General features: G+C 54.4%; 2 protein-coding genes across 2 annotated transcripts; one reads left to right on the top strand and one right to left on the bottom strand.

Annotated features, from left to right (window-relative positions):
• Window positions 1–71: 71 nt before the first annotated feature.
• Window positions 72–2,844, top strand: C8H1orf35 (chromosome 8 C1orf35 homolog). The gene is made up of 8 exons (XM_030934875.1): window positions 72–471; window positions 556–706; window positions 940–985; window positions 1,068–1,150; window positions 1,236–1,308; window positions 1,452–1,537; window positions 2,132–2,266; window positions 2,347–2,844. The coding sequence occupies exons 1-8, from the start codon at window positions 378–380 to the stop codon at window positions 2,465–2,467; spliced, it is 789 nt and encodes a 262-aa protein (XP_030790735.1). The 5' UTR covers window positions 72–377; the 3' UTR covers window positions 2,468–2,844.
• Window positions 2,845–4,316: 1,472 nt separating this feature from the next.
• ARF1 (ADP ribosylation factor 1) lies at window positions 4,317–19,992 on the bottom strand. Its single transcript, XM_030934876.1, has 5 exons — window positions 19,876–19,992; window positions 6,268–6,452; window positions 6,078–6,188; window positions 5,816–5,940; window positions 4,317–5,671 (listed from the first exon to the last, which is right to left on the bottom strand). The coding sequence occupies exons 2-5, from the start codon at window positions 6,413–6,415 to the stop codon at window positions 5,510–5,512; spliced, it is 546 nt and encodes a 181-aa protein (XP_030790736.1). The 5' UTR covers window positions 6,416–6,452; window positions 19,876–19,992; the 3' UTR covers window positions 4,317–5,509.
• Window positions 19,993–23,487: the final 3,495 nt, after the last annotated feature.

Below are 23,487 nucleotides of genomic sequence, written 5' to 3'. Positions count from 1 at the left end.
CCATGTTGGCTAGGCTAGTCTGGAATTCCCGACTTCAAACGATCCGCCTGCCTGGGCCTCCCAAAGTGCTGCGAGAGCCACAGCGCCCAGCTCCATTTTAACCATTTCTAAACGTCCAGTTCGAAGGCGTTCCCGCGCTGGGCAGGGTAGGCGCAGTGCGCAGGCGCCCAAATCCTGCTTGGAGGTGATGCGCGTGAGCACAGAGCCGGGGCAGTGCGCTGCGCAGGCGCGCGCGGCGAGGCCGGGTGGGCGCCGGGTGACGTCACGGCGTGCGACGCGAAGGCGGGGTCGGGCCTGGGTCCGAAGGTAGTGGGTACAGAGGGTCCGGGGTTGCGGGTCGCGGGCCGCAGGCCCCAGGCAACTGCTTCCCGGGCGCCATGTTCGGTTCCAGTCGCGGAGGCGTGCGCGGCGGGCAGGACCAGTTCAACTGGGAGGACGTGAAGACTGACAAGCAGCGGGAGAACTACCTGGGTCGGTGGGCGCGGTGGGCGCAGCGGGCGGGCTCCCGGGCGGGCTCCCGGGCGGGCGCTGGGCTCACGGCGCCTACGTCCGCAGGCAACTCGCTGATGGCGCCCGTAGGCCGCTGGCAGAAGGGCCGCGACCTCACCTGGTACGCCAAGGGCCGGGCGCCGTGCGCGGGCCCGAGCCGCGAAGAGGAATTGGCAGCAGTGCGGGAGGCGGAGCGGGAGGCGCTGCTGGCCGCCCTGTGAGTGTCCGCGGACATCAGCGGTCGGTGCTTGGCACAGCGCTGCCGGGGCAGGGTGGGGCCAGGGGCGGGGACTGGGGGTCGGGCTGGGCGGGGGCTGGGGGTCGGGCTGGGCGGGGGCGGGGCTGCGGGGACTTGCGCGGGCGGGACCCTCAGGACGAAGGCTGGAGTGGTGGGGGGCCGTGGTGGGAGGAGGTCCGTCCGTCCTGACGCCTGCCCTGGTCCTCTCGCAGTGGCTACAAGAACGTGAAGAAGCAGCCCACGGGCCTGAGCAAGGAGGTAACTCCCTGGGGTGGGGGGCACGTGGAGGGCCGTGGGTGTGGGGCCGTCCCGAACGCTCCCTGTGCTCCCGCACCTGCAGGACTTCGCGGAGGTCTGCAAGCGGGAAGGAGGCGACCCCGAGGAGAAGGGCGTGGACCGGCTACTGGGGCTGGGGAGCGCCAGGTGCGAGCAGGTTTCCAGGGGAGGGCAGAATTGCTCGGGTGAGGCGGGCCCTTGACGGACTGTCTTCATCGCCGTGTTCCTGCAGTGGCTCCGTGGGCCGCGTGGCGATGTCCCGAGAGGACAAGGAAGCCGCCAAACTGGGGCTGTCTGTGTTCACGGTAATCCCCGCCCCGCCTGACCGCAGCAGGGGCCAACAGGGGTGGGGCGGGGCGGGGGCACTGAATGGAGCTCCCCGGGGCGCTGCGGGGCGTGGTGTGGGGCTGGCCCGCAGACTCCTCCCCAGAGCGCGATTCTTCCGCAGCATCACCGCATAGAGAGCGGCGGGCCCGGGACCTCGGCAACCTCGGCCAGGAGGAAGCCGCGGGCGGAGGATCAGACGGAAAGCAGGTGAGGCTGCACCTACTGGGCGAGCTGCGCGCGGGAGGGGGTCTCGGGAGGACCCAGCGGCTCCCGCTCCGGCAGGTAGCAGCTTCTCTTGGCGCAGCGGCCCAGCCGGTGGCCTGCCCTACTTTATCTCCTGTCCCACTTTTAGGTTTTTCCCCAAGGCAGTTTCTAGGGTCACCCTTGAAGAGAGGTCCTAAGTACTGGCAGTGGTCGCGGGCTGCGCCGTGGGAGGGCGCTCAGGACCTGGGGCGGGGCCTTTTCCTTCCGTGGGTGGCACCTCCAGGGCTTCTCCTGGGTGGTTAGCCTGGGCCTGACCCCAAGAGTGGCCTGGTGGGTGCAAGTAGGAAGGTGTCAACCTGTCAAGGGCACAGCTGGGGTGTAACAGGGCTGTGCTGTGGATAGGGATATCGCATCTGTTTCTAACCCAGGGCAGCCACTGGCCACGTGACTGCGTTACTGAGGAGTGGAATTTGTAGTCTGATTTAACTGATTTAAAGACGCACCTGTGGGTGGTGGCTTCATCTCCTGGTTGGGGCCTGTGTTCACTCTCTTGGCCTGCAAGACTAGTCTGAGGTACGCCTTGTATCCTCCCTGTAGCTCTGAGAGCCACAGGAAAAGCAAGAAGGAGAAGAAGAAAAAGAAAAAGAAGAAACACAAGAAAGAGAAGAAGAAGAAAGACAAAGAACACAGGCAGCCAGCTGAGGCCGCCTCCTTTCCCACATCTCCTGAGAGGTATGTCCTGGTCCATGTCTGCCTCTTGTGGGTGGGAGCCTGGTTGACTCCTTCTGAGTGACTGCCCTTGGTCTCCCCAGGCCCAGGCACCACCACAACTCCTATTCCAACTCCCCCTGTTGTAAGAGGAGGAGGCAGGGACACAGTGGGGACAGGATAAGCCCGTCTCGCAGGTGGCATGACAGAGGCTCTGAGGCCTGATGGCTGGACTGTGCTCACTGCTATTGTGGGACCCTGAACTCTCCCTTTGCCTTGCTTGCCTCCTGCCTTGGAAGCCCCTCGTGTGTGGGTGAAGCCCGGGGCTGCTCCTGTGGAAGTGGCTCTGGGCACCAGCCTGTGGGGCTAAAGGCTGGACAGCTAGCTCTGGAAAACCTCCAGGTTTCACATAGCGGGGATGGTCCCTGGCTTGCCCTGCAAAGGTGAACCTGCCCAGAGGTACCAGTAGAAGCTGGACTCCCTCTGCCAGTAGACAGCAGCCATGGGCCTATGAGCGGTCTAACTGTGGCCAAGTATGGTGACTTCTATTTTTCCTTATATTGACTCTTTATATTTCAATAAATATATTTTAAAAGGAAGGTGTATCATCCTAATTGGAAGGTCAGTGTCAGGAGTTAAATGAGATCCCACTGGGAGGTTGGAGCTGGGGTCTGTCTTCCAGGAGTCTGAGGCCTGGTGATTTTTTTTTTTTTTTAGTTTCACTTTTGTTGCCCAGGCTGGAGTGTAATGGCACTATCTCAGCTCACTGCAACCTCCGCCTCCCAGGTTCAAGCGATTCTCCTGTCAACCTCCTGAGTAGCTGGAATTACAGGCGCCTGCCACTATTCCCAGCTAATTTTTGGCATTTTTTAGTAGAGACGAGGTTTCACTGTGTTGGCCAGGCTGGTCTCGAACTCCTGACCTCAGGTGATCCACCCGCCTTGGCCTCCCGAAGTGCTGGGATTACAGGTGTCAGCCATGGCGTCCATCTGATTCTTAATGTTCTGGGGGAAAGTAGTCCTCCCATGTGTGCCCAGAGCCCCACCAAAACCCAGGGAGGGCCGAGGCCATGGAAGCGGGTGCTCAGCTGGCAATGTGGGAACCTGGGGCAGAGAGCCCTATCCCTGCGACAGGTGAGGTCAAGGACTGCAGTCTGTGGAGGCACAACCTCAATTGGGTGTGGGGGTTGCGGGGTCCACCAACTGCCTGCTGCCCCAGCCCCCAGGTCTGCTTTTCCTGGGCCAGTGGGCTAGGTGTCCCCTCTGCCTGACCCTAAGAAGGATCAGGGCTGTTCAGGATGTGTGTGGCCACCAGACTGCATGGCATAAAGATGGCACCTGGGCTGCATCATAGTTCACTGCAGCATTGCAGTTTTGGGATCAGAGGCATGAGCTCCCTCGCCTGGCCTGTTTCTGACTTCAAAGGAAGTTAAGCAGACCTTCCTCAGGGCCCTGGCCAAGGTGTGGCTCCGGTGGCTTTGACCTCTGCCCTCACCCTCACGTGGTTACTGGAGTGGAGACTGTGCCGTCTTGGGTGCTGTCAAGGGGGATGAAGGTCGTCGGGACTCTGCCCAACAGAAGGCAGACCTTAGACCTGCTGATGGCCACATCCCACAAACAGGTAGCTGACTGGCAGCTCCCTGCTGCATGGCATCTTGAGGAGAGTTGGGGGCTGTGCCCACTCCGGGACCATTCCCCGGTTGGCACAAAGCACTATGTATGCTAGCAGTAGCCCTGCCCCATAGTCAGTTATATAAAGCGGGTTCAGCAGCAGGCCGAGGGAGGGAGGGATGGAGGCTGAGGTCTTCCATGGTGCCTGCTAACCCCTGCCCTGTGTGGCCCAGTTCTCACTGGCTGGGCCCAACAGGACTGCGAACAGAGACCAAGGTCAGTGTGGGCAACCATGCTGGAAGAGCCTCTCAGACACAGAGAAGTGCCCACACACTCAGGAGGGGACATGGGGAGGGTATGGACTCAGGTGGTGGCCCTAGGCAGTCACCTGCACTTCCTGAAGCTGGCTGATCCACCATCTCCTGGGGGCAGTATGCCTACGTGGAAGCACTGGAGAGCCGGTGAAATAGTTAAGAGATTTTATTCTAATAGCTATAATTACAGTGCTTGTTTGTCGAAATGAAAACTGAAAACAAGTATACAAAACAGTTGATTACTAATCGTGTATTGAAAGCAGTAAGAGGTTCCACGACACCAAATAGACCAGTTCTGAGGTTTCCCCAAGATAAATTTAACAGCTCCAGCTTCTTCAGTGTTTATCAAAATACAAAAGAAAAAAGTAGAGGTTGTCTTTTTCGATGGCAAATCGGACCCTTGCAGGCTGAGGGAGAGAAAGCTACATCACACACAGAGGTGGGGTGCTCCCAAGGGGCTGTGGGTCTAGGTGGACCGCCTGCCCGGCTTACACGCGCTCCTGCTGGTGAGGCCCCAGACATCCTGCCAAAGTGTCTGAGCGAGCACGAGGGTTGGGGACGACGGACCCACTCTGGCCACACGGTCACCGAGGGACAGATGGGGCCCTGCGTCCCATAGGCTGCCTGAAGGTGGGTGGGGCGGCCTGCGGGAGAGTGGGGTGGCTATGGGCTCCCAGCCTGGCCCCTGCGAACCGTGGGAGCACAGGGACAAGCACATGGCTATGGAATGCAGGGTGACCCAAGGACAAGCGAGTTGCGGGGATCTCTACTATGACCATGCAGAATTGATCGCGGTCTGCTGCGCCACCACATGTTCCTGAGGGAACAGCTGGGCTGGTGACCAGCATCCAGGCCATAACTGCAAATCTATGCTAGGCGGGGTCTCCCTTCTGTGTGTTCAAGTGTTCTTGACTTGGATTCTTAACTATTTTAAAAAATGCACTGAGTTTGGGTTAAAAACCAACCACCAAAATGGATTTCAACACAGCTCTAAAGCCAAGGGCATGCCCAGCTCTCCCAACACAGCGACTCCTGGAGGCCAGGTGCCCATGGGCCTAACTCCCCTCTCAGCACTTAACAGTGAGTTGATTTTTCTTTTTACAATAAAAAAAGCTGAGTAATATTGCATAGGAGTACCAGAAACTGCCTCATTGGAAACAAAAACTATTTACATTAAATAAAAAGCCTGGCCGCAGGCTGCGTCTGCCACATTTACAGCACGGTGCGATGCACACGGTGACCAAACCACGGAGGCAGCTTCTGGCACTCACACCACGAGCCGCACGTTTGCCACATGAGAGTAAAGCAGAGGGCAAGAGGAGTGAGAGGGAGGGGGGTCGCATTCACTTCTGGTTCCGGAGCTGATTGGACAGCCAGTCCAGTCCTTCATAGAGCCCGTCACCGCTGGTGGCGCAGGTGGCCTGAATGTACCAGTTCCTGTGGCGTAGGGAGTGCAGCCCCAGCTTGTCTGTGATCTCAGCTGCATTCATGGCGTTGGGGAGGTCCTGGGGGAAGGAAGGGTTCATGGGAAGGGCTGTCCCCAGGACACAGAAAGGGGCCCCACCAGCCTCCAGTAACCCCTACCACCAGGCGCCCTGGAGGAACCCATGCTGGCGCCTCACATTACCCAGGCTGGCTCGGGTGCCTACCTGCTTGTTGGCGAACACCAGGAGGACAGCATCCCGGAGCTCGTCCTCGGCCAGCATTCTCATGAGCTCCTCACGGGCCTCGTTCACGCGCTCTCTGTCATTGCTGTCCACCACGAAGATCAGGCCTACGGGGCAGCCAGTGTCAAATGGTCATGGGAACACAGGCCCCCTGCCACATCTATGGGCATCGATGCTGCATCTATGGGCTGGCCCCCCTCTCTAGAAGCAGGAGGGCCCATGGGACCAGGCCCCAGCCACTCACCTTGTGTGTTCTGGAAGTAGTGGCGCCACAGGGGCCGGATCTTGTCCTGGCCACCCACATCCCACACAGTGAAGCTGATGTTCTTGTACTCCACGGTTTCCACGTTGAAACCTGGGTGCGGGATGCAGGGTGAGGCCTTGTACCTTGGCCCAGTCCAGCCCAACCCACTCCCTACTGGCCCCCACCTCACCTATGGTGGGAATGGTGGTCACGATCTCACCCAGCTTAAGCTTGTACAGGATCGTGGTCTTCCCCGCAGCATCCAGGCCCACCATGAGGATGCGCATTTCTTTTTTGCCAAAAAGGCCCTTGAAGAGGTTGGCGAAGATGTTCCCCATATTTGTGGACAGGTGGAAGGACACTGGCCAGGGACACCTGGAGAGACAAGGTGCTCCATGTCTGGTTCTGTGCTGCCCAGCAGCAGTTGCTCAGAGCCCACCCAGCCAGGAACACACCACTGCCTCACCCCACCTCCTGGAAGCCTGCAGGGAAACAGGGAAACAGCCCTGCCTCCCAAGCCCCCCAAATCCACCTCAGGATGGGGGCTGAGGGAAAACAGCTGAGTCAGGAATTGAGAAGCTGTTGCCCTCACCTTGGGAAGCCATCCCCATGACTGCATGGCCAGAAAGGCTGCCTCATCCCAGCCTACGCAGGAGGGGACGCTGGCTGCCTGAGGACTGGCTTCCAGGTGCGTGCAAGGCTCCTCTACACCCCAACACAGAACTCACTCTGCTTCCCCACACTCACAAGGACCAGAGCACACAGGACCAGGCCAGACACAGCAGGCCACCTTCAGGGACACACTCCCATGAGGAAATGCCTCGATGGGGCACGCACGCCATGAGTGCCCCACACCGCAATGGTAGGGGTTCCCTCAGCAGAACACAAATATCAGGGACAGCAATTAAGTCGACTGGCTGGCACCCACCATCAGAGCCCTGCAGAGACTCCAGCAGGAAGGGCCTCCAATGCCCAGACGCCTCTGTAAGGACACTGAAGCTGTTAGGCTTTGGCCTCACTGCCCAGCAGGCACTTGCACGAATCAGGTGATTTTATTCCCAACAGGGACTTGAGAAAAAACTGGTCACTTTCTGAAACACTGACTGCTTCTTCACTGCACCCGCAGGGGGGCTTACCCTGAGTAAAGAAGGCTTCTGCCTTCAAGAGGACATGCAAGGAGCCTGTGACCACGCCCATCCCTCATCAGACCTCCTCCACCAGGGGTTCCACACGGAGGCAGCTTTTGGCTAAATCATGGCCATGACTGTCTGCTGTGACTTTCTCATCCAGTCAGCCCCGCGCACTACAACGAAATGCCTCTTCTCCATTTCTCAACATTGGTGAGAGCCCACACATGCCTGCGTGTTTCAGTGGGTATGAACTGGCCGCCCGTGTCTGATTTGACACTGCCATCATCCCAGATGAGCCGCAGAACTCCTTCAAGCTGGATCAGTGTCCTCTGGACACTTTGCTCTTGGTTTTGAACATATCACCTATTCTGAAACTTAAATGAATTCTGAAATTTATAAGGACCTTCACTGTAGTGTTCCCTTTTTGGGGACAGCGAGGTTTTCTAAGCCCAGAGGAAGACCACCACCCATGGAACACAGAAGAGCCTGAATACGTGCCCTCTCAGTCCACTCCTGCAACCACTGCCAATGAAGACACCAAAATGACACACACACCTTGAAGGGCAGAGAAAAGGGAGGAAGACCCTGGACGTGATGACTGACCAGGCAGAGAAAGCTGGACCACCTGGGACCCAAGGGATGAAGCTGGGACTGTCTAGGGCAGGAATGTCCAATCTTGGCTACCCTGGGCCACAATGGAAGAATAATTGTCTTGAACCACACACAAAATATACTAACACAACAGCTGATGAACCAAACCAAAACAAACCCCCCCACCCCCCCAAATATCAATGTTTTATTAGAAATTTGTGTTGGGTCAGGTTCAAAGCCATCCTGGGCCACATGCGGCCTAAGGGTTGGACAAGCTTGGTCTAGGGGAGCAGCTGCAGCAGGGTTTAGGCCTGCGCTGAGCCATGACAACACACTTGAGCCATGAAATTCCAGAATAATTCCTGAGAGTCCTATATGCCCCAGCAGATCCACACACAAGCAACTGGAGCTCCACCCCCACCCCCTAAAGAGACTGGCCTGTCTGCCTTTGAAAGGCCACCAACATAAGAGACCCAAATATAAAAGGAATCTGGAAGAAAGCAACCAAGACAGGAGACTGAAGACAGAAGACTATGTTAACTTAAGATATCAACTAACGGAAACCCTAAAAGAAAGAACGTATGAAATTACGGGGTGAAATTTTTCTGTGTTCCAGAACGGGGACCCAGGGCCGAAGCACAAAGCCAAGGACCTAGATGAGACCCACTAAAGGTTCAAGGTGGACTCCAAAATGCCCAGAGGCAAATGACACCTCTGTTGCCCCAGAGAATGGAAGACTCTGAAACAGTGCTTTCAAAACCCGTAGAACATGACCTTTAATTCTATACCCAGCCAAAGTATCCAACAAGTGTTAGGGAGAATGAAAATAACTCCCAAACCGCAGGGCCTCAGACCTCTCACGTGCTCCCCGCAAGAAGCTCCCCCAGGGATCCAGGGAGAGGATGCAAGCCCACAGCAACGTGGAGAGAGAGCAGCAGCCTAGCCAACTCCCTCAGACTGGAGCAGGAAGTGGACACCTGCAAGAATGGGGCACACCACCTACGTGTTCTTGTATTATGGGGTTGGGCAACTCTGGGCAATGGGGAAAAACTAATGACAGGTTCGCAGGAAAAACTCAAAAACATGAAATGGAACGAAAAGAGGGCCTTTTATGAGTTACTCCAGGAAAACATATGGTGTACGATACTCAGGGAGTCCTGATGTTATTACTGGGGTGTTGGAAAGCTAAGGCAAGGGTGTGTGGTGTCAAAGGCTTGTTAACTTTACAAGTTAACAAGTCTAGAAGGACTTGACTCCAGCACTGTCCACGATCCACACATGCCGGCGCTTGGGAGAATTGCAGCTCACTGCAACCTCCTAGGCACGATCTCGGCTCACTGCAACCTCTGCCTTCCAGATTCAAGAGATTCTCCTGCCTCAGCTTCTGGAGTACCTGACTACAGGCGCGCGCCACCACGCCCAGCTTATTTTTTTTTATTTTTAGTAGACACAGGGTTTCACCATGTTGGTCAGCCCACCTGGGTCTCCCAAAGTGCTGGGATGACAGGAGTGAGCCACCGTGCCTGGCCTTTTTTATTTTTATTTTTTTTTCTAACAGACCAAAGCATTAGAGTCCCCAGAGGAGGGAAGCAGCCCTGCAAGGGAATGGCAGAACCAGGAGGGCTGAACCTCAGGTGTCAAGACATCAGCACAGCCAGCCTAGTTTCTCCCACCCACAAGCACATCTGCGGCCCTGCTGCACACATGGGCAGAGGGTGGCTGGCACATCCTGCCTTGGCACATTCCAGCATCCCCACAGGACCCTGGACCTGCCAGCCCCTGCACCATTTACTGCTTCTGTGACAGGTGGAGACCCAACAGAGTCTCGGACGAGGGAGAAAGATCCACAGCAAACCCCGCTCTCAATTCCAGGGCCTAACTTGTGTCATGCCCAGGCCAAGTGCTGTCACCCTTTCTTCCACCAGAGTTCCCCCCACACAAGCCAAAACCCTCTTTTCAGGTTCATCGGAATTATCCTGTGGTAGCAGCAAACCCTGGCTTTCTCAGAGCCTTCCTGCTTGTACACGATGGGACCCCTCACACTATGAGAGGAGGGCTGCCCAGCAGGAGGATGCCAGGAGCCGCCAGTGGCTACTTCTCTTTCCTGACCACCCTGTGGGCTCCAACTCTGGGGAAGAAAAGTCTTTTAGGAAGAATGTTTTTTTCTTCAGTGAAGACCAGAGACCAATGGTTAAGGTGGCCTTCAGGCATTACACCAGAGAACAGGACAGTCACCTCTGGCAGCTACATTCCCTGACACCTCACTGAACGGGGTGGGGAGAAAATGCAGCTCTGTGAGTTCACATCCGTTTTGTGTCTATGAATGGATCCGACCAAAATGGTCCAGATGCACAGGGGAGCCAGCGCCTCTGTGGCCTGTACCCAGACCACCAGCCAGTACCATCCTCGGTCCCTTGCAGATCTCAGGGATGCTTTGGCATGAGTCAGGGAAGGGAACAGGCGCAGGCAGAAGGTAGATCATTTTCCCCAACCTGTCAGAGCTGGTGTACGGAACAGAATCTCTAAGTGACTTGAACTGACAAGAACCAACAAAAAGACAGAGATACCTCCAACCTCTAGCACAGGACAAACAAGCTCCAGGTCCAAGATTTTGTTCCGCTGACTGACATCCACGAATGGGGCTCACATGATGTGTGCTCTGCTTACATGGAAAGCCAGTGACATCCAGAGTTCACTTTTTGAGACAGGGCCTCACTCTGTCACCCAGGTTGGAATTCAGTGGTTCGATCACAGCCCATTGCAGCCTTCAACACCTGGGCTCAAGCGAACCTCCCACCTCAGCCTCCCAAGTAGCAGGGACTGCAGAGGCACGCCACCACACCTGGCTGATTTTTAATATTTTCTACAGACAGGCTCTCACTATCCTGCCCAGGCTGGTCTTGAACTCTTGGGCTCCAGTGATCCTCCTGCCCTAACCTCCACAGTAGTTAGAACTATGCGTGTGAGCCAATGCACCCCACCCAGAGTTCTTTTTTAAAAAGCTTTTATTAAAGTCAAGTTCACTGACAGATAAATTACACACATCTTTATAGTTCATAATCTCAATTTTACTATCTAATCTGAGGAAACTGAACAAAGTTGATGACTTTCCGAAGGGACTCACGTACATTATACAACATTTTAAGGATTTCTGAGGAACAGCAGCCTTTCAACAGTCATACATATAGTGTAGATGATCAATTTTGTGAAAGCCTGTGTTCATTTCCCACATGAGGATTTTCATTTTAAGAGAGTCCTTAAAATGAAATGCAATATGGCCATTTATTCTCACCTGCACAAGCTGCTGCTTGTTTACCATAGCAGCCAAATAAAGCCTATGGTCATCAGTCTACCCACCAGCCAAATGCTCCATTTCTGTAGGCCTGACATTTTTCTGCAACTGAGCACTGCATTACATTTTGTCACTATTTTACCAAAACTCATGTAAAGGGAAAACTAAATGTGCCGATAACGGTGACAGGCAGACACATCTCACAAGCCAGCACAATTGTGACACAGGTGCAAATCAAAAGGCATGATCAGAGGGGAAGACACACGACCGAGACACTCTATGGACCCAATCATGTTGAAGAGACTTACAATCATGCAGACTGAGACAAAAGAACAGCACACACATTCTAGAACTCTCATTCTGGCCTGCATCTGAAGGTGAGTCCCACTGAGTCTGCTGGGTTTTTTTTTTACAAAAGTTTCAGGATGTTTTTAGAGGAGCTCATTAGGCATTACAACTTGATGCAGTGACCCCACAAGCCATTAGGAGACGAGGGTCCCCTCTAACACATCTGCTGCTGGCCTTGAGTTAAGGGAGGGCATTATCTATCAGTTCTTTCAGATGGGGCAATCGGTGAAATTCAGTTTAGATCACTGTTTGTCAGCTTAAGATTCAAGGTGGTATCTTAAATCAGTTTGTGTACTGACAGCTAGAAATGAATTCCATTTTTGTGATTCCACCTCATGGACTGAGTTGTAGGACTACAGCTAATGTGAACACCAAAGAGTCACTGCCCACTAACTGCTTATTTGTGTATTTCTTGCTTCTTGGTATTTGTGAAGTGTTACTTAACTGTCCTCAAAGCACCTCACCAAACATAAGCCCTTCTGAAATATGCAGATGCACAGCTCTGAGCACACACCAGGTGGGCTCCCAGGGCTTCTGAGGGCAGTGTCTTATGACCCCTGACCATAGCTACAATGAGGGACTTGCGCTGGCTATGCATACAGCATCACAGCAAACGCCATCCAGTCCTTTGTGCTGCCCCTGCCCTGCTCTCTCAGTGATGGGACTCTGGTCTGTCACTGAGCACAAGGCCCTCTAGAATAAAACCCATGTTTCCTGGCCTCCCTGCAGCTGTGCAAACCCTGTGAGTCAGCTTTGTCCATGGATGCCTACACAAGGATATGGAAGGGGCACCAGAGCCTGGGGCCTACCGGTATTTCTACTCTGGCAGGCAGGGTGCAGTTGACCTCTACCTGGTCCCCAGTGCAGTGACTGACAGACTAGTCACTGGGAAAACCAAGACCAGAAATGCAAATCCACACTAGCCCACAACACTGAAACTCACAACACAAGCTGAGAATGAGGAACCTGCAGGGATTTAACACTGCAACGCGGAACAGTCAAGAAACACAGCATCCCTGCTGTGCAGGTGACAGATGCAGGGAGAATACTTCAACCAGCCCCATCCCCAGGGCCAAAGAACCAGCAGTTTGAGGTCAGTTTGGTGCCCACAGGGGAGACCCTGTCTCCACAGGATTTCTGACCAGAACCCCAACTCCTAGGTGAGGTGCCAACGCCCTGGATCATGGCCCAGCCCAATTCTGCCAGGAGCCTATGCCGTGCCTAAGGGCTCTTCCAACTTGAGGGGAGGCACTCCCAGGGGCCTGGGCCCTTGTGATTCACTCTAAACAGCATGCTAAACAGCGAGTGACTGTGATGGCACAGCACCAAGTCAAGAGGGCAGGATGAGTGTCCATACCCCAACCATCTGCTAGCAGTGCGTTCCCCTATACCTCACATGGAGGCCGCTGGTTCCAGCAATGACCAGAGGCTGAGTCCACAGTACCCATCTTGGCATGGTCAGCGCAGACATGGCAGAGCTATCTGATGTGACAATGCTACCCTGGTTTTCAGGGGAGTGCCAAGAACCCAGGAAGAGAGGGTGAAAGGGCCTCTGACCTCTGCTGGGAAGTAAACCTCATTTATTCAGCTTTGCCAGTTCACTTCCTGAACTACACACTGACCACAGACATGCTGGGCACTGAGTTACTGCCAGGCGCTGTTTGGGGTGAACATGGGCCCACCCTTGTGTGGGGCCAGGGGATCCAGCGCCCTAAAGGCCCCTTTCCATATCACTTGAAAAAAAAAAAAATGGGGAACTGGAACAGCACACTGCTGGTGTTGCTGTCATAAACTGGGAGAGCAAGTTGCTCCTTCCTCCAACTACTAGGAGGGGGTGGGGCCCTTGCAGCTTCTCCATACCAGGTTAAAGAAAATTAATGCAGTGGCTGCACCAGTAATTGAGCCAATGCCTAAAACTTGATTTCTGCCTTCAAGAAACTTTCATTTTTAAAATGTGGGCTGAGGGGAAACACCACACAAAGACTTGCTCTTCCAGAGGCATCAAAAGCGAAGTGCAACAATGGGAGTGGGAGCCATCACCAGGTTTCCCCCAGCTTTGGGATGAGCACTGCCTTGCCACCCCACTCCACCCCACCCTGGTCAGACATGTAAAGGGACAGGGACACCCCCAACAGGCCCTGGGAGGCCACTACCCTTGCAGGAAATCCTCGCTTCTGGATGCACTCCAGAAGGTAAGAGAAAGGCACACCGCAGGGACACACTCTGGGGACCTCCCCTCAGGTGACCTAGGTCTCTCACACACACTGGCATCTACCCTGCTCTCCAGGTGATGGCGGCTCCTACACAGAGACCCCATATTTCTCTTCAAGGCTTTAGACCCTCCTCCCAATTCCTGCCCCTTGACAGCTAGCTTTGCTGCCGAAACCCCCCACCCAAACCCAACAGGCATTCTCCACTGTGATGCGAGTAACCTCCCTCCTGCTCCCCAGGCAAGAACCCTGTCTCCAGCCTCCTCCTGCATGTTCTCAGCACACCAGTCAGCCAGGTGACCCAATGCTCTGCTCAGAGCTGCCCCACGGCTGCTTCCAGATCAGGTCCTTGCAACAGGCTGCGTTGGTCCACAACATAATGCCCACACTGTGCTCTAAATGCTGCCTCTGGCAACCCAAAAGGAAGTGGAGACAGCATCCCAGCACTCGCACAAGATGGCAGAGAACCACTGCTCTGCCCCAACTATGATGCAACGGGGAGTAAAGGATAGTGACTTCACAACTACGCTAGAGGACCAAAGGTGGCAGCCAGAGAACCACCCTTACCAGGCTGCTCATGCACGGACACCTCCAACCTCAAGGACAAGCTGTGTCCATGAAGCAACCACTGTAGTTTTTCCTTCTGGAAACCGAATTCTTGCTATGATTCTGAAGAGAACAATACACAATCATCTTTGATTTATAAGGTGATTCTGTTCCTGAAACTTCAGAACACCTGTTAAAACTATGCACAGAAAAGTTTTTCTTTTTTTTTCATATTTATAACAAGTCTAGGACATAGGTCTAGGTCATCTGGGACATTAGATGACCTCCCCTACATGAAGGTCAGACAGGAAGTGTTCTTGCCACTGCCAAAGGTGCCAGTGCTGCCACCCAAAATGCCCCCCCAGATTCCCCAAATCCTTTTTCTGGGGATCGTAGACCCCCTCTGAGGGCCGCTGCACACCCCAGCAGGCTTCCCACCCAGTATGCACCCTGCTCCTGGCAGGTCTCCAAACTCAGCCAGCACATCCACCTCAGGGATTCTACCCTGATTGTCCCAGGCCACTCCGCATCTCTGCTCACATGGCACCTGTCAAATGACACTTAGCCCCTTCTGGATGGTCCTGGTATCTCCCTGCCTTCCCTCCACCAGTGTGGGTGGCTCTGTGTGGTACTCACTGTCACAGCCCCTGCCCCCGTGGAGCCTCATGCTCATCAAGTAGGGCTTCCTTTGCCCAGAACAGGCCTTCCTCCCCAGCCTCCCACCCTCTTCCGCTGGGTACTGCACAAGTGACTCACTACCAAGGAGAGGAGAAAACAATGGCAAAAGAATGTTTATCAGGCCCCTAGGGCTCATGAAAATCAACTGTATACATCTGCAGATGTGCTTTCCCTAAAAATTAAGTTTGTCACAAAAAACTTATCGCGTCAACAAGGAATTTCATGCTGTTTAAAAACTACTCACGTGTGGGTTAGTCTGAACATTCATTTGACTGTAAAAATGTGGAAAAATGGGGTTGAAGATGCTGTTAACTACTGAAGGCAAAAAAGTGTGGCAGCTCAGTGATGTCAGACACCACAAGAGGGATGCATGTTCAAAATCTGTTTTCTAAACCTGCCCCCAGGTCCTCAGCTGGTGAGTAGGTATACATTTTTTTTTTAAGAGCTAAGGATCTTGCTCTGTTACTCAAGCTGGAGTGCAGTGATATGATCACAGCTCACTGCAACCTTCACCTCCTAGGCTCAAGTGATCTACTCTCCTGCCTCAGCCTCCCAAGTAGATTGCACTACACAGGTGTGAGCTACAGTGCCTGGTTAATACAAATATTTTAAGGAATATGTCACCACCAAAATTGCCAGATGTATTCATAGTATTTTAAATATAAATCAATAAATTTGATTAGTGAGTGAGCAACTGCATTCCCATCTACAGAAGGTATGAAGCACAGGCACATCTAACTGCCTGCGTTCCCAATCCTCAGGATGAGTCTAGATATCTAGCAATAGTCCTCTTGACCATTTGTACCTAAATCAAACCTATAAAATACTTAAAAGTTTTCCGTATAGTGTATATGGTACTGCAAAAATAACTTGCTGTATGACACAAATGGAAAGATGTCTCATATCTAGCCATGCTACCACTGGAAGTCCTTTGGAAATGAATCTTTCTAGCTTGCTGGCATCCCTTCAGGGAGTAAAAACTATTTTAATACATTCTGCCTAGAAGATTTTCAAAACACACTATTTTGAGGACACAGGAAAACCCAAACTCAGTTTCTCACTTATAACACAGGTCGCTTCTCACACTACACGAGCAGGGGTTTCTCCACACATGCCAAGTAAGCAACCAGTTCTGCGTTCTGCAGCAGACACCGGCTAGGTGTCCTTTAATTCAGTTCAATTCTGACACTGTCCACCTGGAGGCAATCACAGGCTCCAGGTTATTTTACCTGTGTTTCTGGACAACCATCTATAAATCAGGGTTCCCATAACTCCTTCCCCTTGGGTTCAATTAATTTGCTAGAGTGGCTCACAGAACTCAGAAAAACACTAAAGTTTACTGGTTTTTCATAAAGGATATTACAAACAATACAGATGGAGAGATGCATAGGGTGGGGTATGAGGGAAGAGACACAGAGCTACCTTGCCCTCCTGGGCATGCCACCCTCCAGGAACCTCCATGAATTCAGCTTTCTGGAAGCTCTCTGAAAGCCCAGGCAGGCCTTTTGGGTATTTCCCATCAACAAGGAATTTCATGCTATTTCAGTATTGTACTTAAGTGTGGTTCAGTCTGTACATTCCTTTGTACAAATGTGGAAACACAGGGCTGTAGATGCTGTTAACTACTGAAGGCAAAAGTGTGGCTTCATGATATTGGTGTGATTGATTAAATTATTGGCTACTGGTGACCAGCTCAATCTTCAGTCCCTCTCCACTCTGGGGAAATTGGAGAGTGGGGCTGAAACCCTCTAATCCTGCCTTGGCCCCGTGACTAGCCCTACCCTGAAGTTTCGCAGGGGCTGCCCGTCACTGGTCAACTCATTAGGGTACAAAAAGACATCATCAGTTTGGAAATTCCAAGTATTTTAGTAGTTGTATGGCAGGAAATGGGAGGCAGGCCAGATATGTATTTTGCAATCCACAACTATAGACTTCTAACTTCCTGAAATGTTCATGGACTGAATCAAGTCTCCCGTTCACTTCATGCTGTATACTAGCAGTGAGCCCTGGCCCTCAGGGGTGTGGGAGAACGTCTGCCTTCTAAACAGAATCATTCTCAATTGCTGTGCCTGTGAAAATCTGCCTTTTATGCTTTCCCTGTCTCTTCTCTTGATGTCATTTAGGCTTCTCCTGTTATCAGAGCCTGTAAGAAGCACCACCCTTCCCAGTCTGTTGGCTGACAACCGGCTGCAAGCCCTTGTTACCACTGTGTGAGAACCAGGAAACCAGGATTATTAGTCAAGGACATTATGGCTAATCAGCCAGCCTCACTGTCTCCTCATCCTTGTAGATGGTTGAGTGACAGGACCCTGGGGGAGGACCTGAGAGCCTCCTGGGAACAAAAAACATCCAGGACATGTCTGTCAAGTTGCTAACAAGGTCATCTGACCCACCTGAAAATGTGAAACTACCTTCCAAGACGGTGCTGGGCACCTGCACAGCTGTAAGGCGGTAAGTGCAACTATGCCTTAAAGAGTTTATAACCACCACAGGAGAATACGAACCTGAGGATGAAGGCAAGTCCTGGAATCCCAACATGAAGGGGCTAAACCTTTTCCAAAAGACCACTTCAGATGCTACGGGCAGGATACCCCTACCAACCAACCACACCAGTGAGGAGCAGGCACAACACAGAAAACACAAGTTCTCATAATTTAAGATCCCCACTGCAAGGCCTTTTCGTGTTTCTCTGCCAATTACCTCTGACAGTGCACTCTACTTCCTTTCACCCTCTTGAGCTTACCCAGGTGAAAGGTCAGGGGGAGAGGACAGAATGCCTATGAGAGACAGTATGGGCCCGCCAGCCCAGGTTGGCTGCAGCCTGTTGCTCAAGAGAATGGTCACAGCTCAGGAAGAAGTGTGTACAAAAGCTTGGTGAGCATGGCCTGTGAGTAAGAGCAGGTTTAAATACACCAAGGAAACATTTAATTTGAAGAATCTAGAAAGAACTGCTTCAACTCTCTGAAACCACAGTCATATACTTCGCGTGTGAACTTGCACAACAGGTTTTTTCCTCTTAGTTAGGTCTACTTCTATGATCACTGCAGCAGCTGACAGTCCATATTAAATTTTACTGAAGTGAAAAATGAAAGACCAAATCCATCTTCCTATAGTTTCAAGCCTGTCCAGTCCGTAGGGGCAGATGAGCAGGTGAAGATGTCTGAATGTCCTCTCCATATTGTGCAAGAGGTACAGCGCATAGTTAGACTACATGATGTACAAAACCAGAACTGTGAGGGGCACAGAACCAGTTTTTGCTTTTCACTCACAGTCATTGTGTGACTCAGCTGTTGTCCACACCAACTATTTCAAATCTTTTCCAACTAGCAAATCTGAAAAACTGCCTGACAGGCAACAGCATATTCCTACTGCTGCAAGGATTTGGATTTATTTTCAACAAGATACACCTAAAGACAAGTGACAGATATTCTCCGGTCTACCAACATGTGAAAACGTGGACAACACACCTCTAACAATGTGGCCAATCAGATGTGTGACTAACATTTATACTACTCTTCTCAATTTTGGACCCAGCTAATAGTACGGCATTTCAGGACCTTATGGTTCTGGCTACCTTGGTAGTGCTGGTGAAAATTCAAATTAAATGAGGACACCATCCATGCAGTCACACGTGTTAGACAATGGCTAACGCAAAAGCAGAGGGCCACAGGGGCCGCACATAACTGCACCTCGGCATCTCACACTCCTCCCAACACACTGCGGAAAACGCCAGAACCACCAGCCTTGCAACAGCCGGCGGCAAAGAAAACTGCTGACCACTAGTTCTGTAACAAGAAATACAACTGCCCACTCCAATAGGGGCAGTGGCACCAACTCTACAGCTCTCAACTAGGCGGCGACTTCGGGGACCATCCAAAGACTCCGACCTCCCTTCTTTTCCTGCCTGCGATTCCGAGCGCATTTCTGCTCAATTCCTGCAAAGCAGCAACTGGCTGCCTGGACGGAAAGGGAGAGTGCCAGGAGGTGCCGTCGGAATGGTTATCTAACACTCTAGGTGCGCACGGCTGTCCAGCCCCAATCTCACAAGCCGTAACCACCCAGGCTGTGCCCCGAGAGAGCGCTGGGGCCGGCCTCTGCGGCCTAGAGTCTGCGAGCAGGTCGTTCCGCAGGAAAGTTAAAGATTCACCAGCTCAAAAGAGGCCTTCTTATCTACTGCCGAGAACGTCAAGGAAACCACCCTGGAGTTAAAGCGAACATGGACCGGCCCTCTGAAAGCCACCAGAGACTTCATACTGACCCCAAATCGCGTCTCACTGGTGTGAAGGGAGGCACTCTGGGCTTCCCCGAAGGTCCACGCATTCCGTTCAGCAGACAGGGAAAGGCGCGGGGTCCTGTCCACTGCCCACCCGCTCGCTCTCACAGCCCCTGACCCAGTGCCTTCCTCAGAGAAAACACGAACTGGATGGAGTCGGGAGGCGAAGGTGCAAGCCCCCACCACCTACGTGACCTTGACGGCGTCTTGGGGCCGCCTGAGCCTCAGTTTCCCGGTCCCCGAGGCGGCGGTCCGCCCGGATGCCGCTCGCTAGCGGCACTCGGGTGGAGGAGGCCCCACAACCCCCACCGGCCCCCGAGGCCGCTACCCCAACCCTCAACGCGCGGGCGGCCTCGGGAAACGTAAGGGGCAGAGGCGAGGGAAGCAGGAAGCCCAGGTTTCCTGGAGAAGAGCCTGGCGTCCCGGCTGACTTCCGGGCGACGGGCGGGGGCAGAGACCGGCAGAGGAGGACAAGGGGCCGCGGGCGACTCCGGGAACCTGTGAGGGGCGCGAGGAGCTCACCGACCCGCCCGCCCTCCCAGCCCCGACTCCGGCCGGGCCCCAGCCTCAGCCCGGCCCGTCCTCGTCCGCCCCCGGCCCGGCCCTGTCGCCGCCGCCGCCGGGATCGCGGTGCCCTTCGCGAACCTCACGTCGCCCTGAGGCCAGTCCCCAGACCCCGCCAGCTCCAACTTGTGTGCGGCCCACACCGACCCGCGCCCCTCGCCCTCACCTCAGAGGCTGCTGCTCCGAGCCAGGCGTTGGTTTCGCTCCCACAAGATGGCGGCTCTGACGGCGGCCACGTCAGCGCCTGCGGGCGCGGGGAACGCCGGGTAAGGGGCGGAGACGCCGGGAGCTCCGCCCACCGTGCCCCCGCGACGCAGGCGCGCTGGCTCCAGAAGGGCTGCAGGGGGCGGGGCCGGGGACACCCCGCCCCGGGCCGCGGTCCTAGCTCGCGCGCGCCCTAGGGGCGCGCACCCATCTGCGCCTGCGCCTGTGAGTCTTCCGAAGAGACACCTTGTGGCTCCCACACGCCCGTTTGGCAGATTCGGAGACTGAGGCCCGCGCGGCTGCTGCAGCAACTGGAGCGGCGGGGCCGGGTTGCCACCCTCCTCCTCCCCGACCCGGCAGTCACCGCGAGCCCTCGGGGACCGCGTGAGGACTGGGGTGCGAGGCGCCCCTTCGCCGAGATTGGGGTCCCTGGCTCCCAGGCTGCGCGGGTCCGTGTGCCCCGGCCCTGTGGAAACCTGTGGCACTCGCGGGGCCGCGGCGGAAGGTCCGAAGGAGGGAGGCCTGCTGTGTCCCCGCACTGGCCTCGGTGCCCCGGCGGCCGCAGTGACTCGCGCGGACTCATGCCGGGGAATTGGCTACAGATGAAGCAAAGGAGGAGGTGGCCTGGGAACCCCAGGGGGAGTCCGGGGCTGTGGGGGTGGGGCCCAGAATTGGGGACGGGTGCTCAGAAGGGAGGTCACAGCGGTCTCTAATGAGTTGGCCTTTCAGCTGAGATCCAGTTGAGGCGGAGGAGACCCTGCTCCCAGGAAGCCCTCCTGGATTGGTCAGAAGGGAACAGAGGCCTGGCTCTGCCCACCACCCTCAGGTCTTCTTGCCTCTTCCCTTGTGCAGCTGTGAGGGATTGGGCTTGTGGGAGAGTGTCCGTGCAGCACAGTTCTCTGGGTATTCTGGAAGTCGGGAATCAACATGATTTGACCAGGGGGAGGCCCGGGGGCAGGGCCTAAGGGGTGGGGTCACTGGGCCTGGCCCAGGCCTCCTGCGCCCCTTTGCTGCCGCCATCACCTACCTTGCTTGCCCCTTGGGCAGGGCGTCCTCACTGCCTCTGCAGGCTGCGATGGTCGGAGTTCTCCCCCAGGGCTGCACCTGCGGTGTCTTCGAAGAACCCCAGAAGTGGTGACCCTCCTGCCCCCAAATTCAGTCCCATTTTCTGCCTGGGGCTCCCGACTGAAATCTCACCTCTGTGAAGCTGCGGCAGGTTGTCTGTTTAGGGGAAGGAGGTCTCCCTCCCACCCTACAGGCATCTCAGATCCTCTGGAAAGTCCCAGGGAGGGGTGTGGATGCCTGTGGAGCCTTTTGATTGTGCTACCTCTCCCCGCTTAGCCAGAACTGGGCCATGTGCGGACATTTCATGGGGGATACATGTAGTTATGGCCACTTTAGGGCTGAAGGGACCTGGCTTTGGTTCTCTGATGGCAGAGCGTGGCTCCAGTGTCACTGAGTGGGGATTGTGTGGGAACTAGAGCCTGCTTCCCCTTCCTTTAAAATACTCTATTTTTTTTTTTTTCTTTTTTTGAGATGGAATCTTGCTCTGTCGCCCATACTGGAGTGCAGTGACACAATCTTGGCTCACTGCAATCTCCGCCTCCTGGGTTCAAGCAATTCTGCTGCCTCAGCCTCCCAAGTATCAGAGATTACAGGCGCCTGCCCCTATGCCCAGCTAATTTTTGTATTTTTAGTGGAGACAAGGTTTCATTATGTTGGCCATGGCTGGTCTCGAACTCCTGATCTCAGGTGATCCACCCGCCTTGGCCTCCCAAAGTGCTGGGATTACAGGTGTGAGCCACCATGCCTGGCCCCTTTAAAATATTTTATTTTAAATGTAAAAAATGCAGACAGGAAAGAGTGTATGTCAGATACATGCACAGTTTAAAAAGTAATGGATTTCTGTATACACAGCCCTAGGGTTAAGAAATGTACCTTCCCCAGCCTGGGCAACATAATGAGACCCCATCTCTACAAAAATTTTACAAAGATAGCCAGGTATGGTGACACATACCTGTAGTTCCAGCTACTCGGGAGGCTGAGGTGGGAGGATCACTTGGGCCCAGAAGTTCAAGGTTACAGTGACCTAGGACTCTGCCGCTGCACTCCAGCCTGAGTGGCAGAGTGAGACCCTGTCTGAAAATAATAATAATTTTTTAAAAAGTCCCTTTCCGCTGATTCTGTGCTCCTGGTTTGGCCTCCCCACCACCACCAGGACAAAAGTGATGTCTTCAAGCCAGACAGGTGCAGGGGAGCCCAGGTAGTCACACCCAGATTTCTGCCCCTGGAAACAGACCCACTAGGGAGCTAAGAAGTGTCAGGCAGTGAGTTCCTGGGGAAATTGAGGCCCCGGTGCTCTCCCAACACTGCCTAGGGAGTAGGGATCCCTTTCTCTCTACTCTGAGGTCCCTGGGATCAGATGAGGTTTAGCCAAGAGGGGTGGGATGAGCTGGCTAGAGGAAGGGGATTGGGGGCCAGGCTGGACAGGGACCCTCCAGCCTTCATGGCTGCCTCCACTGTCAGTCTCAAAGATGCCAGCTCAGGTGGGGCTGGGCTTCTCTCTTCTGGGGGTGGCTGCACCTGAGAACCAGGTCAGAGACATGGATGCCAAACAACGGAACGGGCTGGCCTCCTAGGGAATGCGGCTAGAGGGACAGATGAGCTGTCTGGAGCAAAGAAGCAGGAATACCCATGTTGGAGACCTAGTAGGCAGCCATTGTGGCTAGGTGAAGGGGACCCCAGCCCACCTCAGGCCTGGCAGGCACTTTGGTCAACCTCTGAGTGCAGGGCTATGAAGTGTGTGGCATTTGAGCCAGGTCACAGATGTTCAGAGAGGTCTCACATGTACTTGATGTCACCCAGCTAGGATGAAACCCCTCTGAAGCTTGACTACTCCATGCCCAAGTCTGCTTATTGCCAACACCTTTACTCTTTCCCCAGCCCTGCCCTCCCTCTTGGGGAACAAGCGCTTTGGTGCCTCTGCAGACTGCAATGTTATCTTGGATTCCTCCAGTGATGGGCAGCTCACTACTAAACCAGGCATCCCAGGACAGAGTTCTCCTCTGTGGATTTCCTGCCCCACTCTGTCTCCCACATGGTTGCTCTGCCGGCTCTCTCTGTTGGGAGACTATAGATGAGCTAAAGCTGGAGAATCACACTCCAAGATGCCAGGGCATTCTGTGGGGTGGCACTGCCTCCACCAGAATCAGTACTTTCTCCTCACACTCAGGGCTTAGTCCAAGCACTCAACCTCTAAGACCTGTGGCAGGAAGAATTCATACCCTTAAAGACTTCTCTGGGGGGTGAGGTGGGGATAGGACCTTGCTGTCCCCTCTGCCTGGCCCCGTTTCCTTCTCCCCCAGACCCCTACCCAAAGCCTCCCCTCTGACTGGTCACACTACAGGACCTGGAGCATGCCACAGGAATTATTATGGCTGTTCTGACTGCATGGGCCCTGGGAGAGGCCCCCACCTCCCAGCTCAGGGTGGCCCTGCCCTGCCTTCTGAGCCTGGGCTGGGGTCTGGGGTCATTCAGGAAGCTGGTGGCCAGTGGTGGGGGTTCCAGGGGCTTG

Source organism: Rhinopithecus roxellana, chromosome 8, assembly GCF_007565055.1.
Source record: "Rhinopithecus roxellana isolate Shanxi Qingling chromosome 8, ASM756505v1, whole genome shotgun sequence".
Taxonomy (NCBI): Eukaryota; Metazoa; Chordata; class Mammalia; order Primates; family Cercopithecidae; genus Rhinopithecus; species Rhinopithecus roxellana.
The sequence above is the reverse complement of the archived record's forward strand: the minus strand, read 5'-3'. Positions and strand labels throughout refer to the sequence as shown.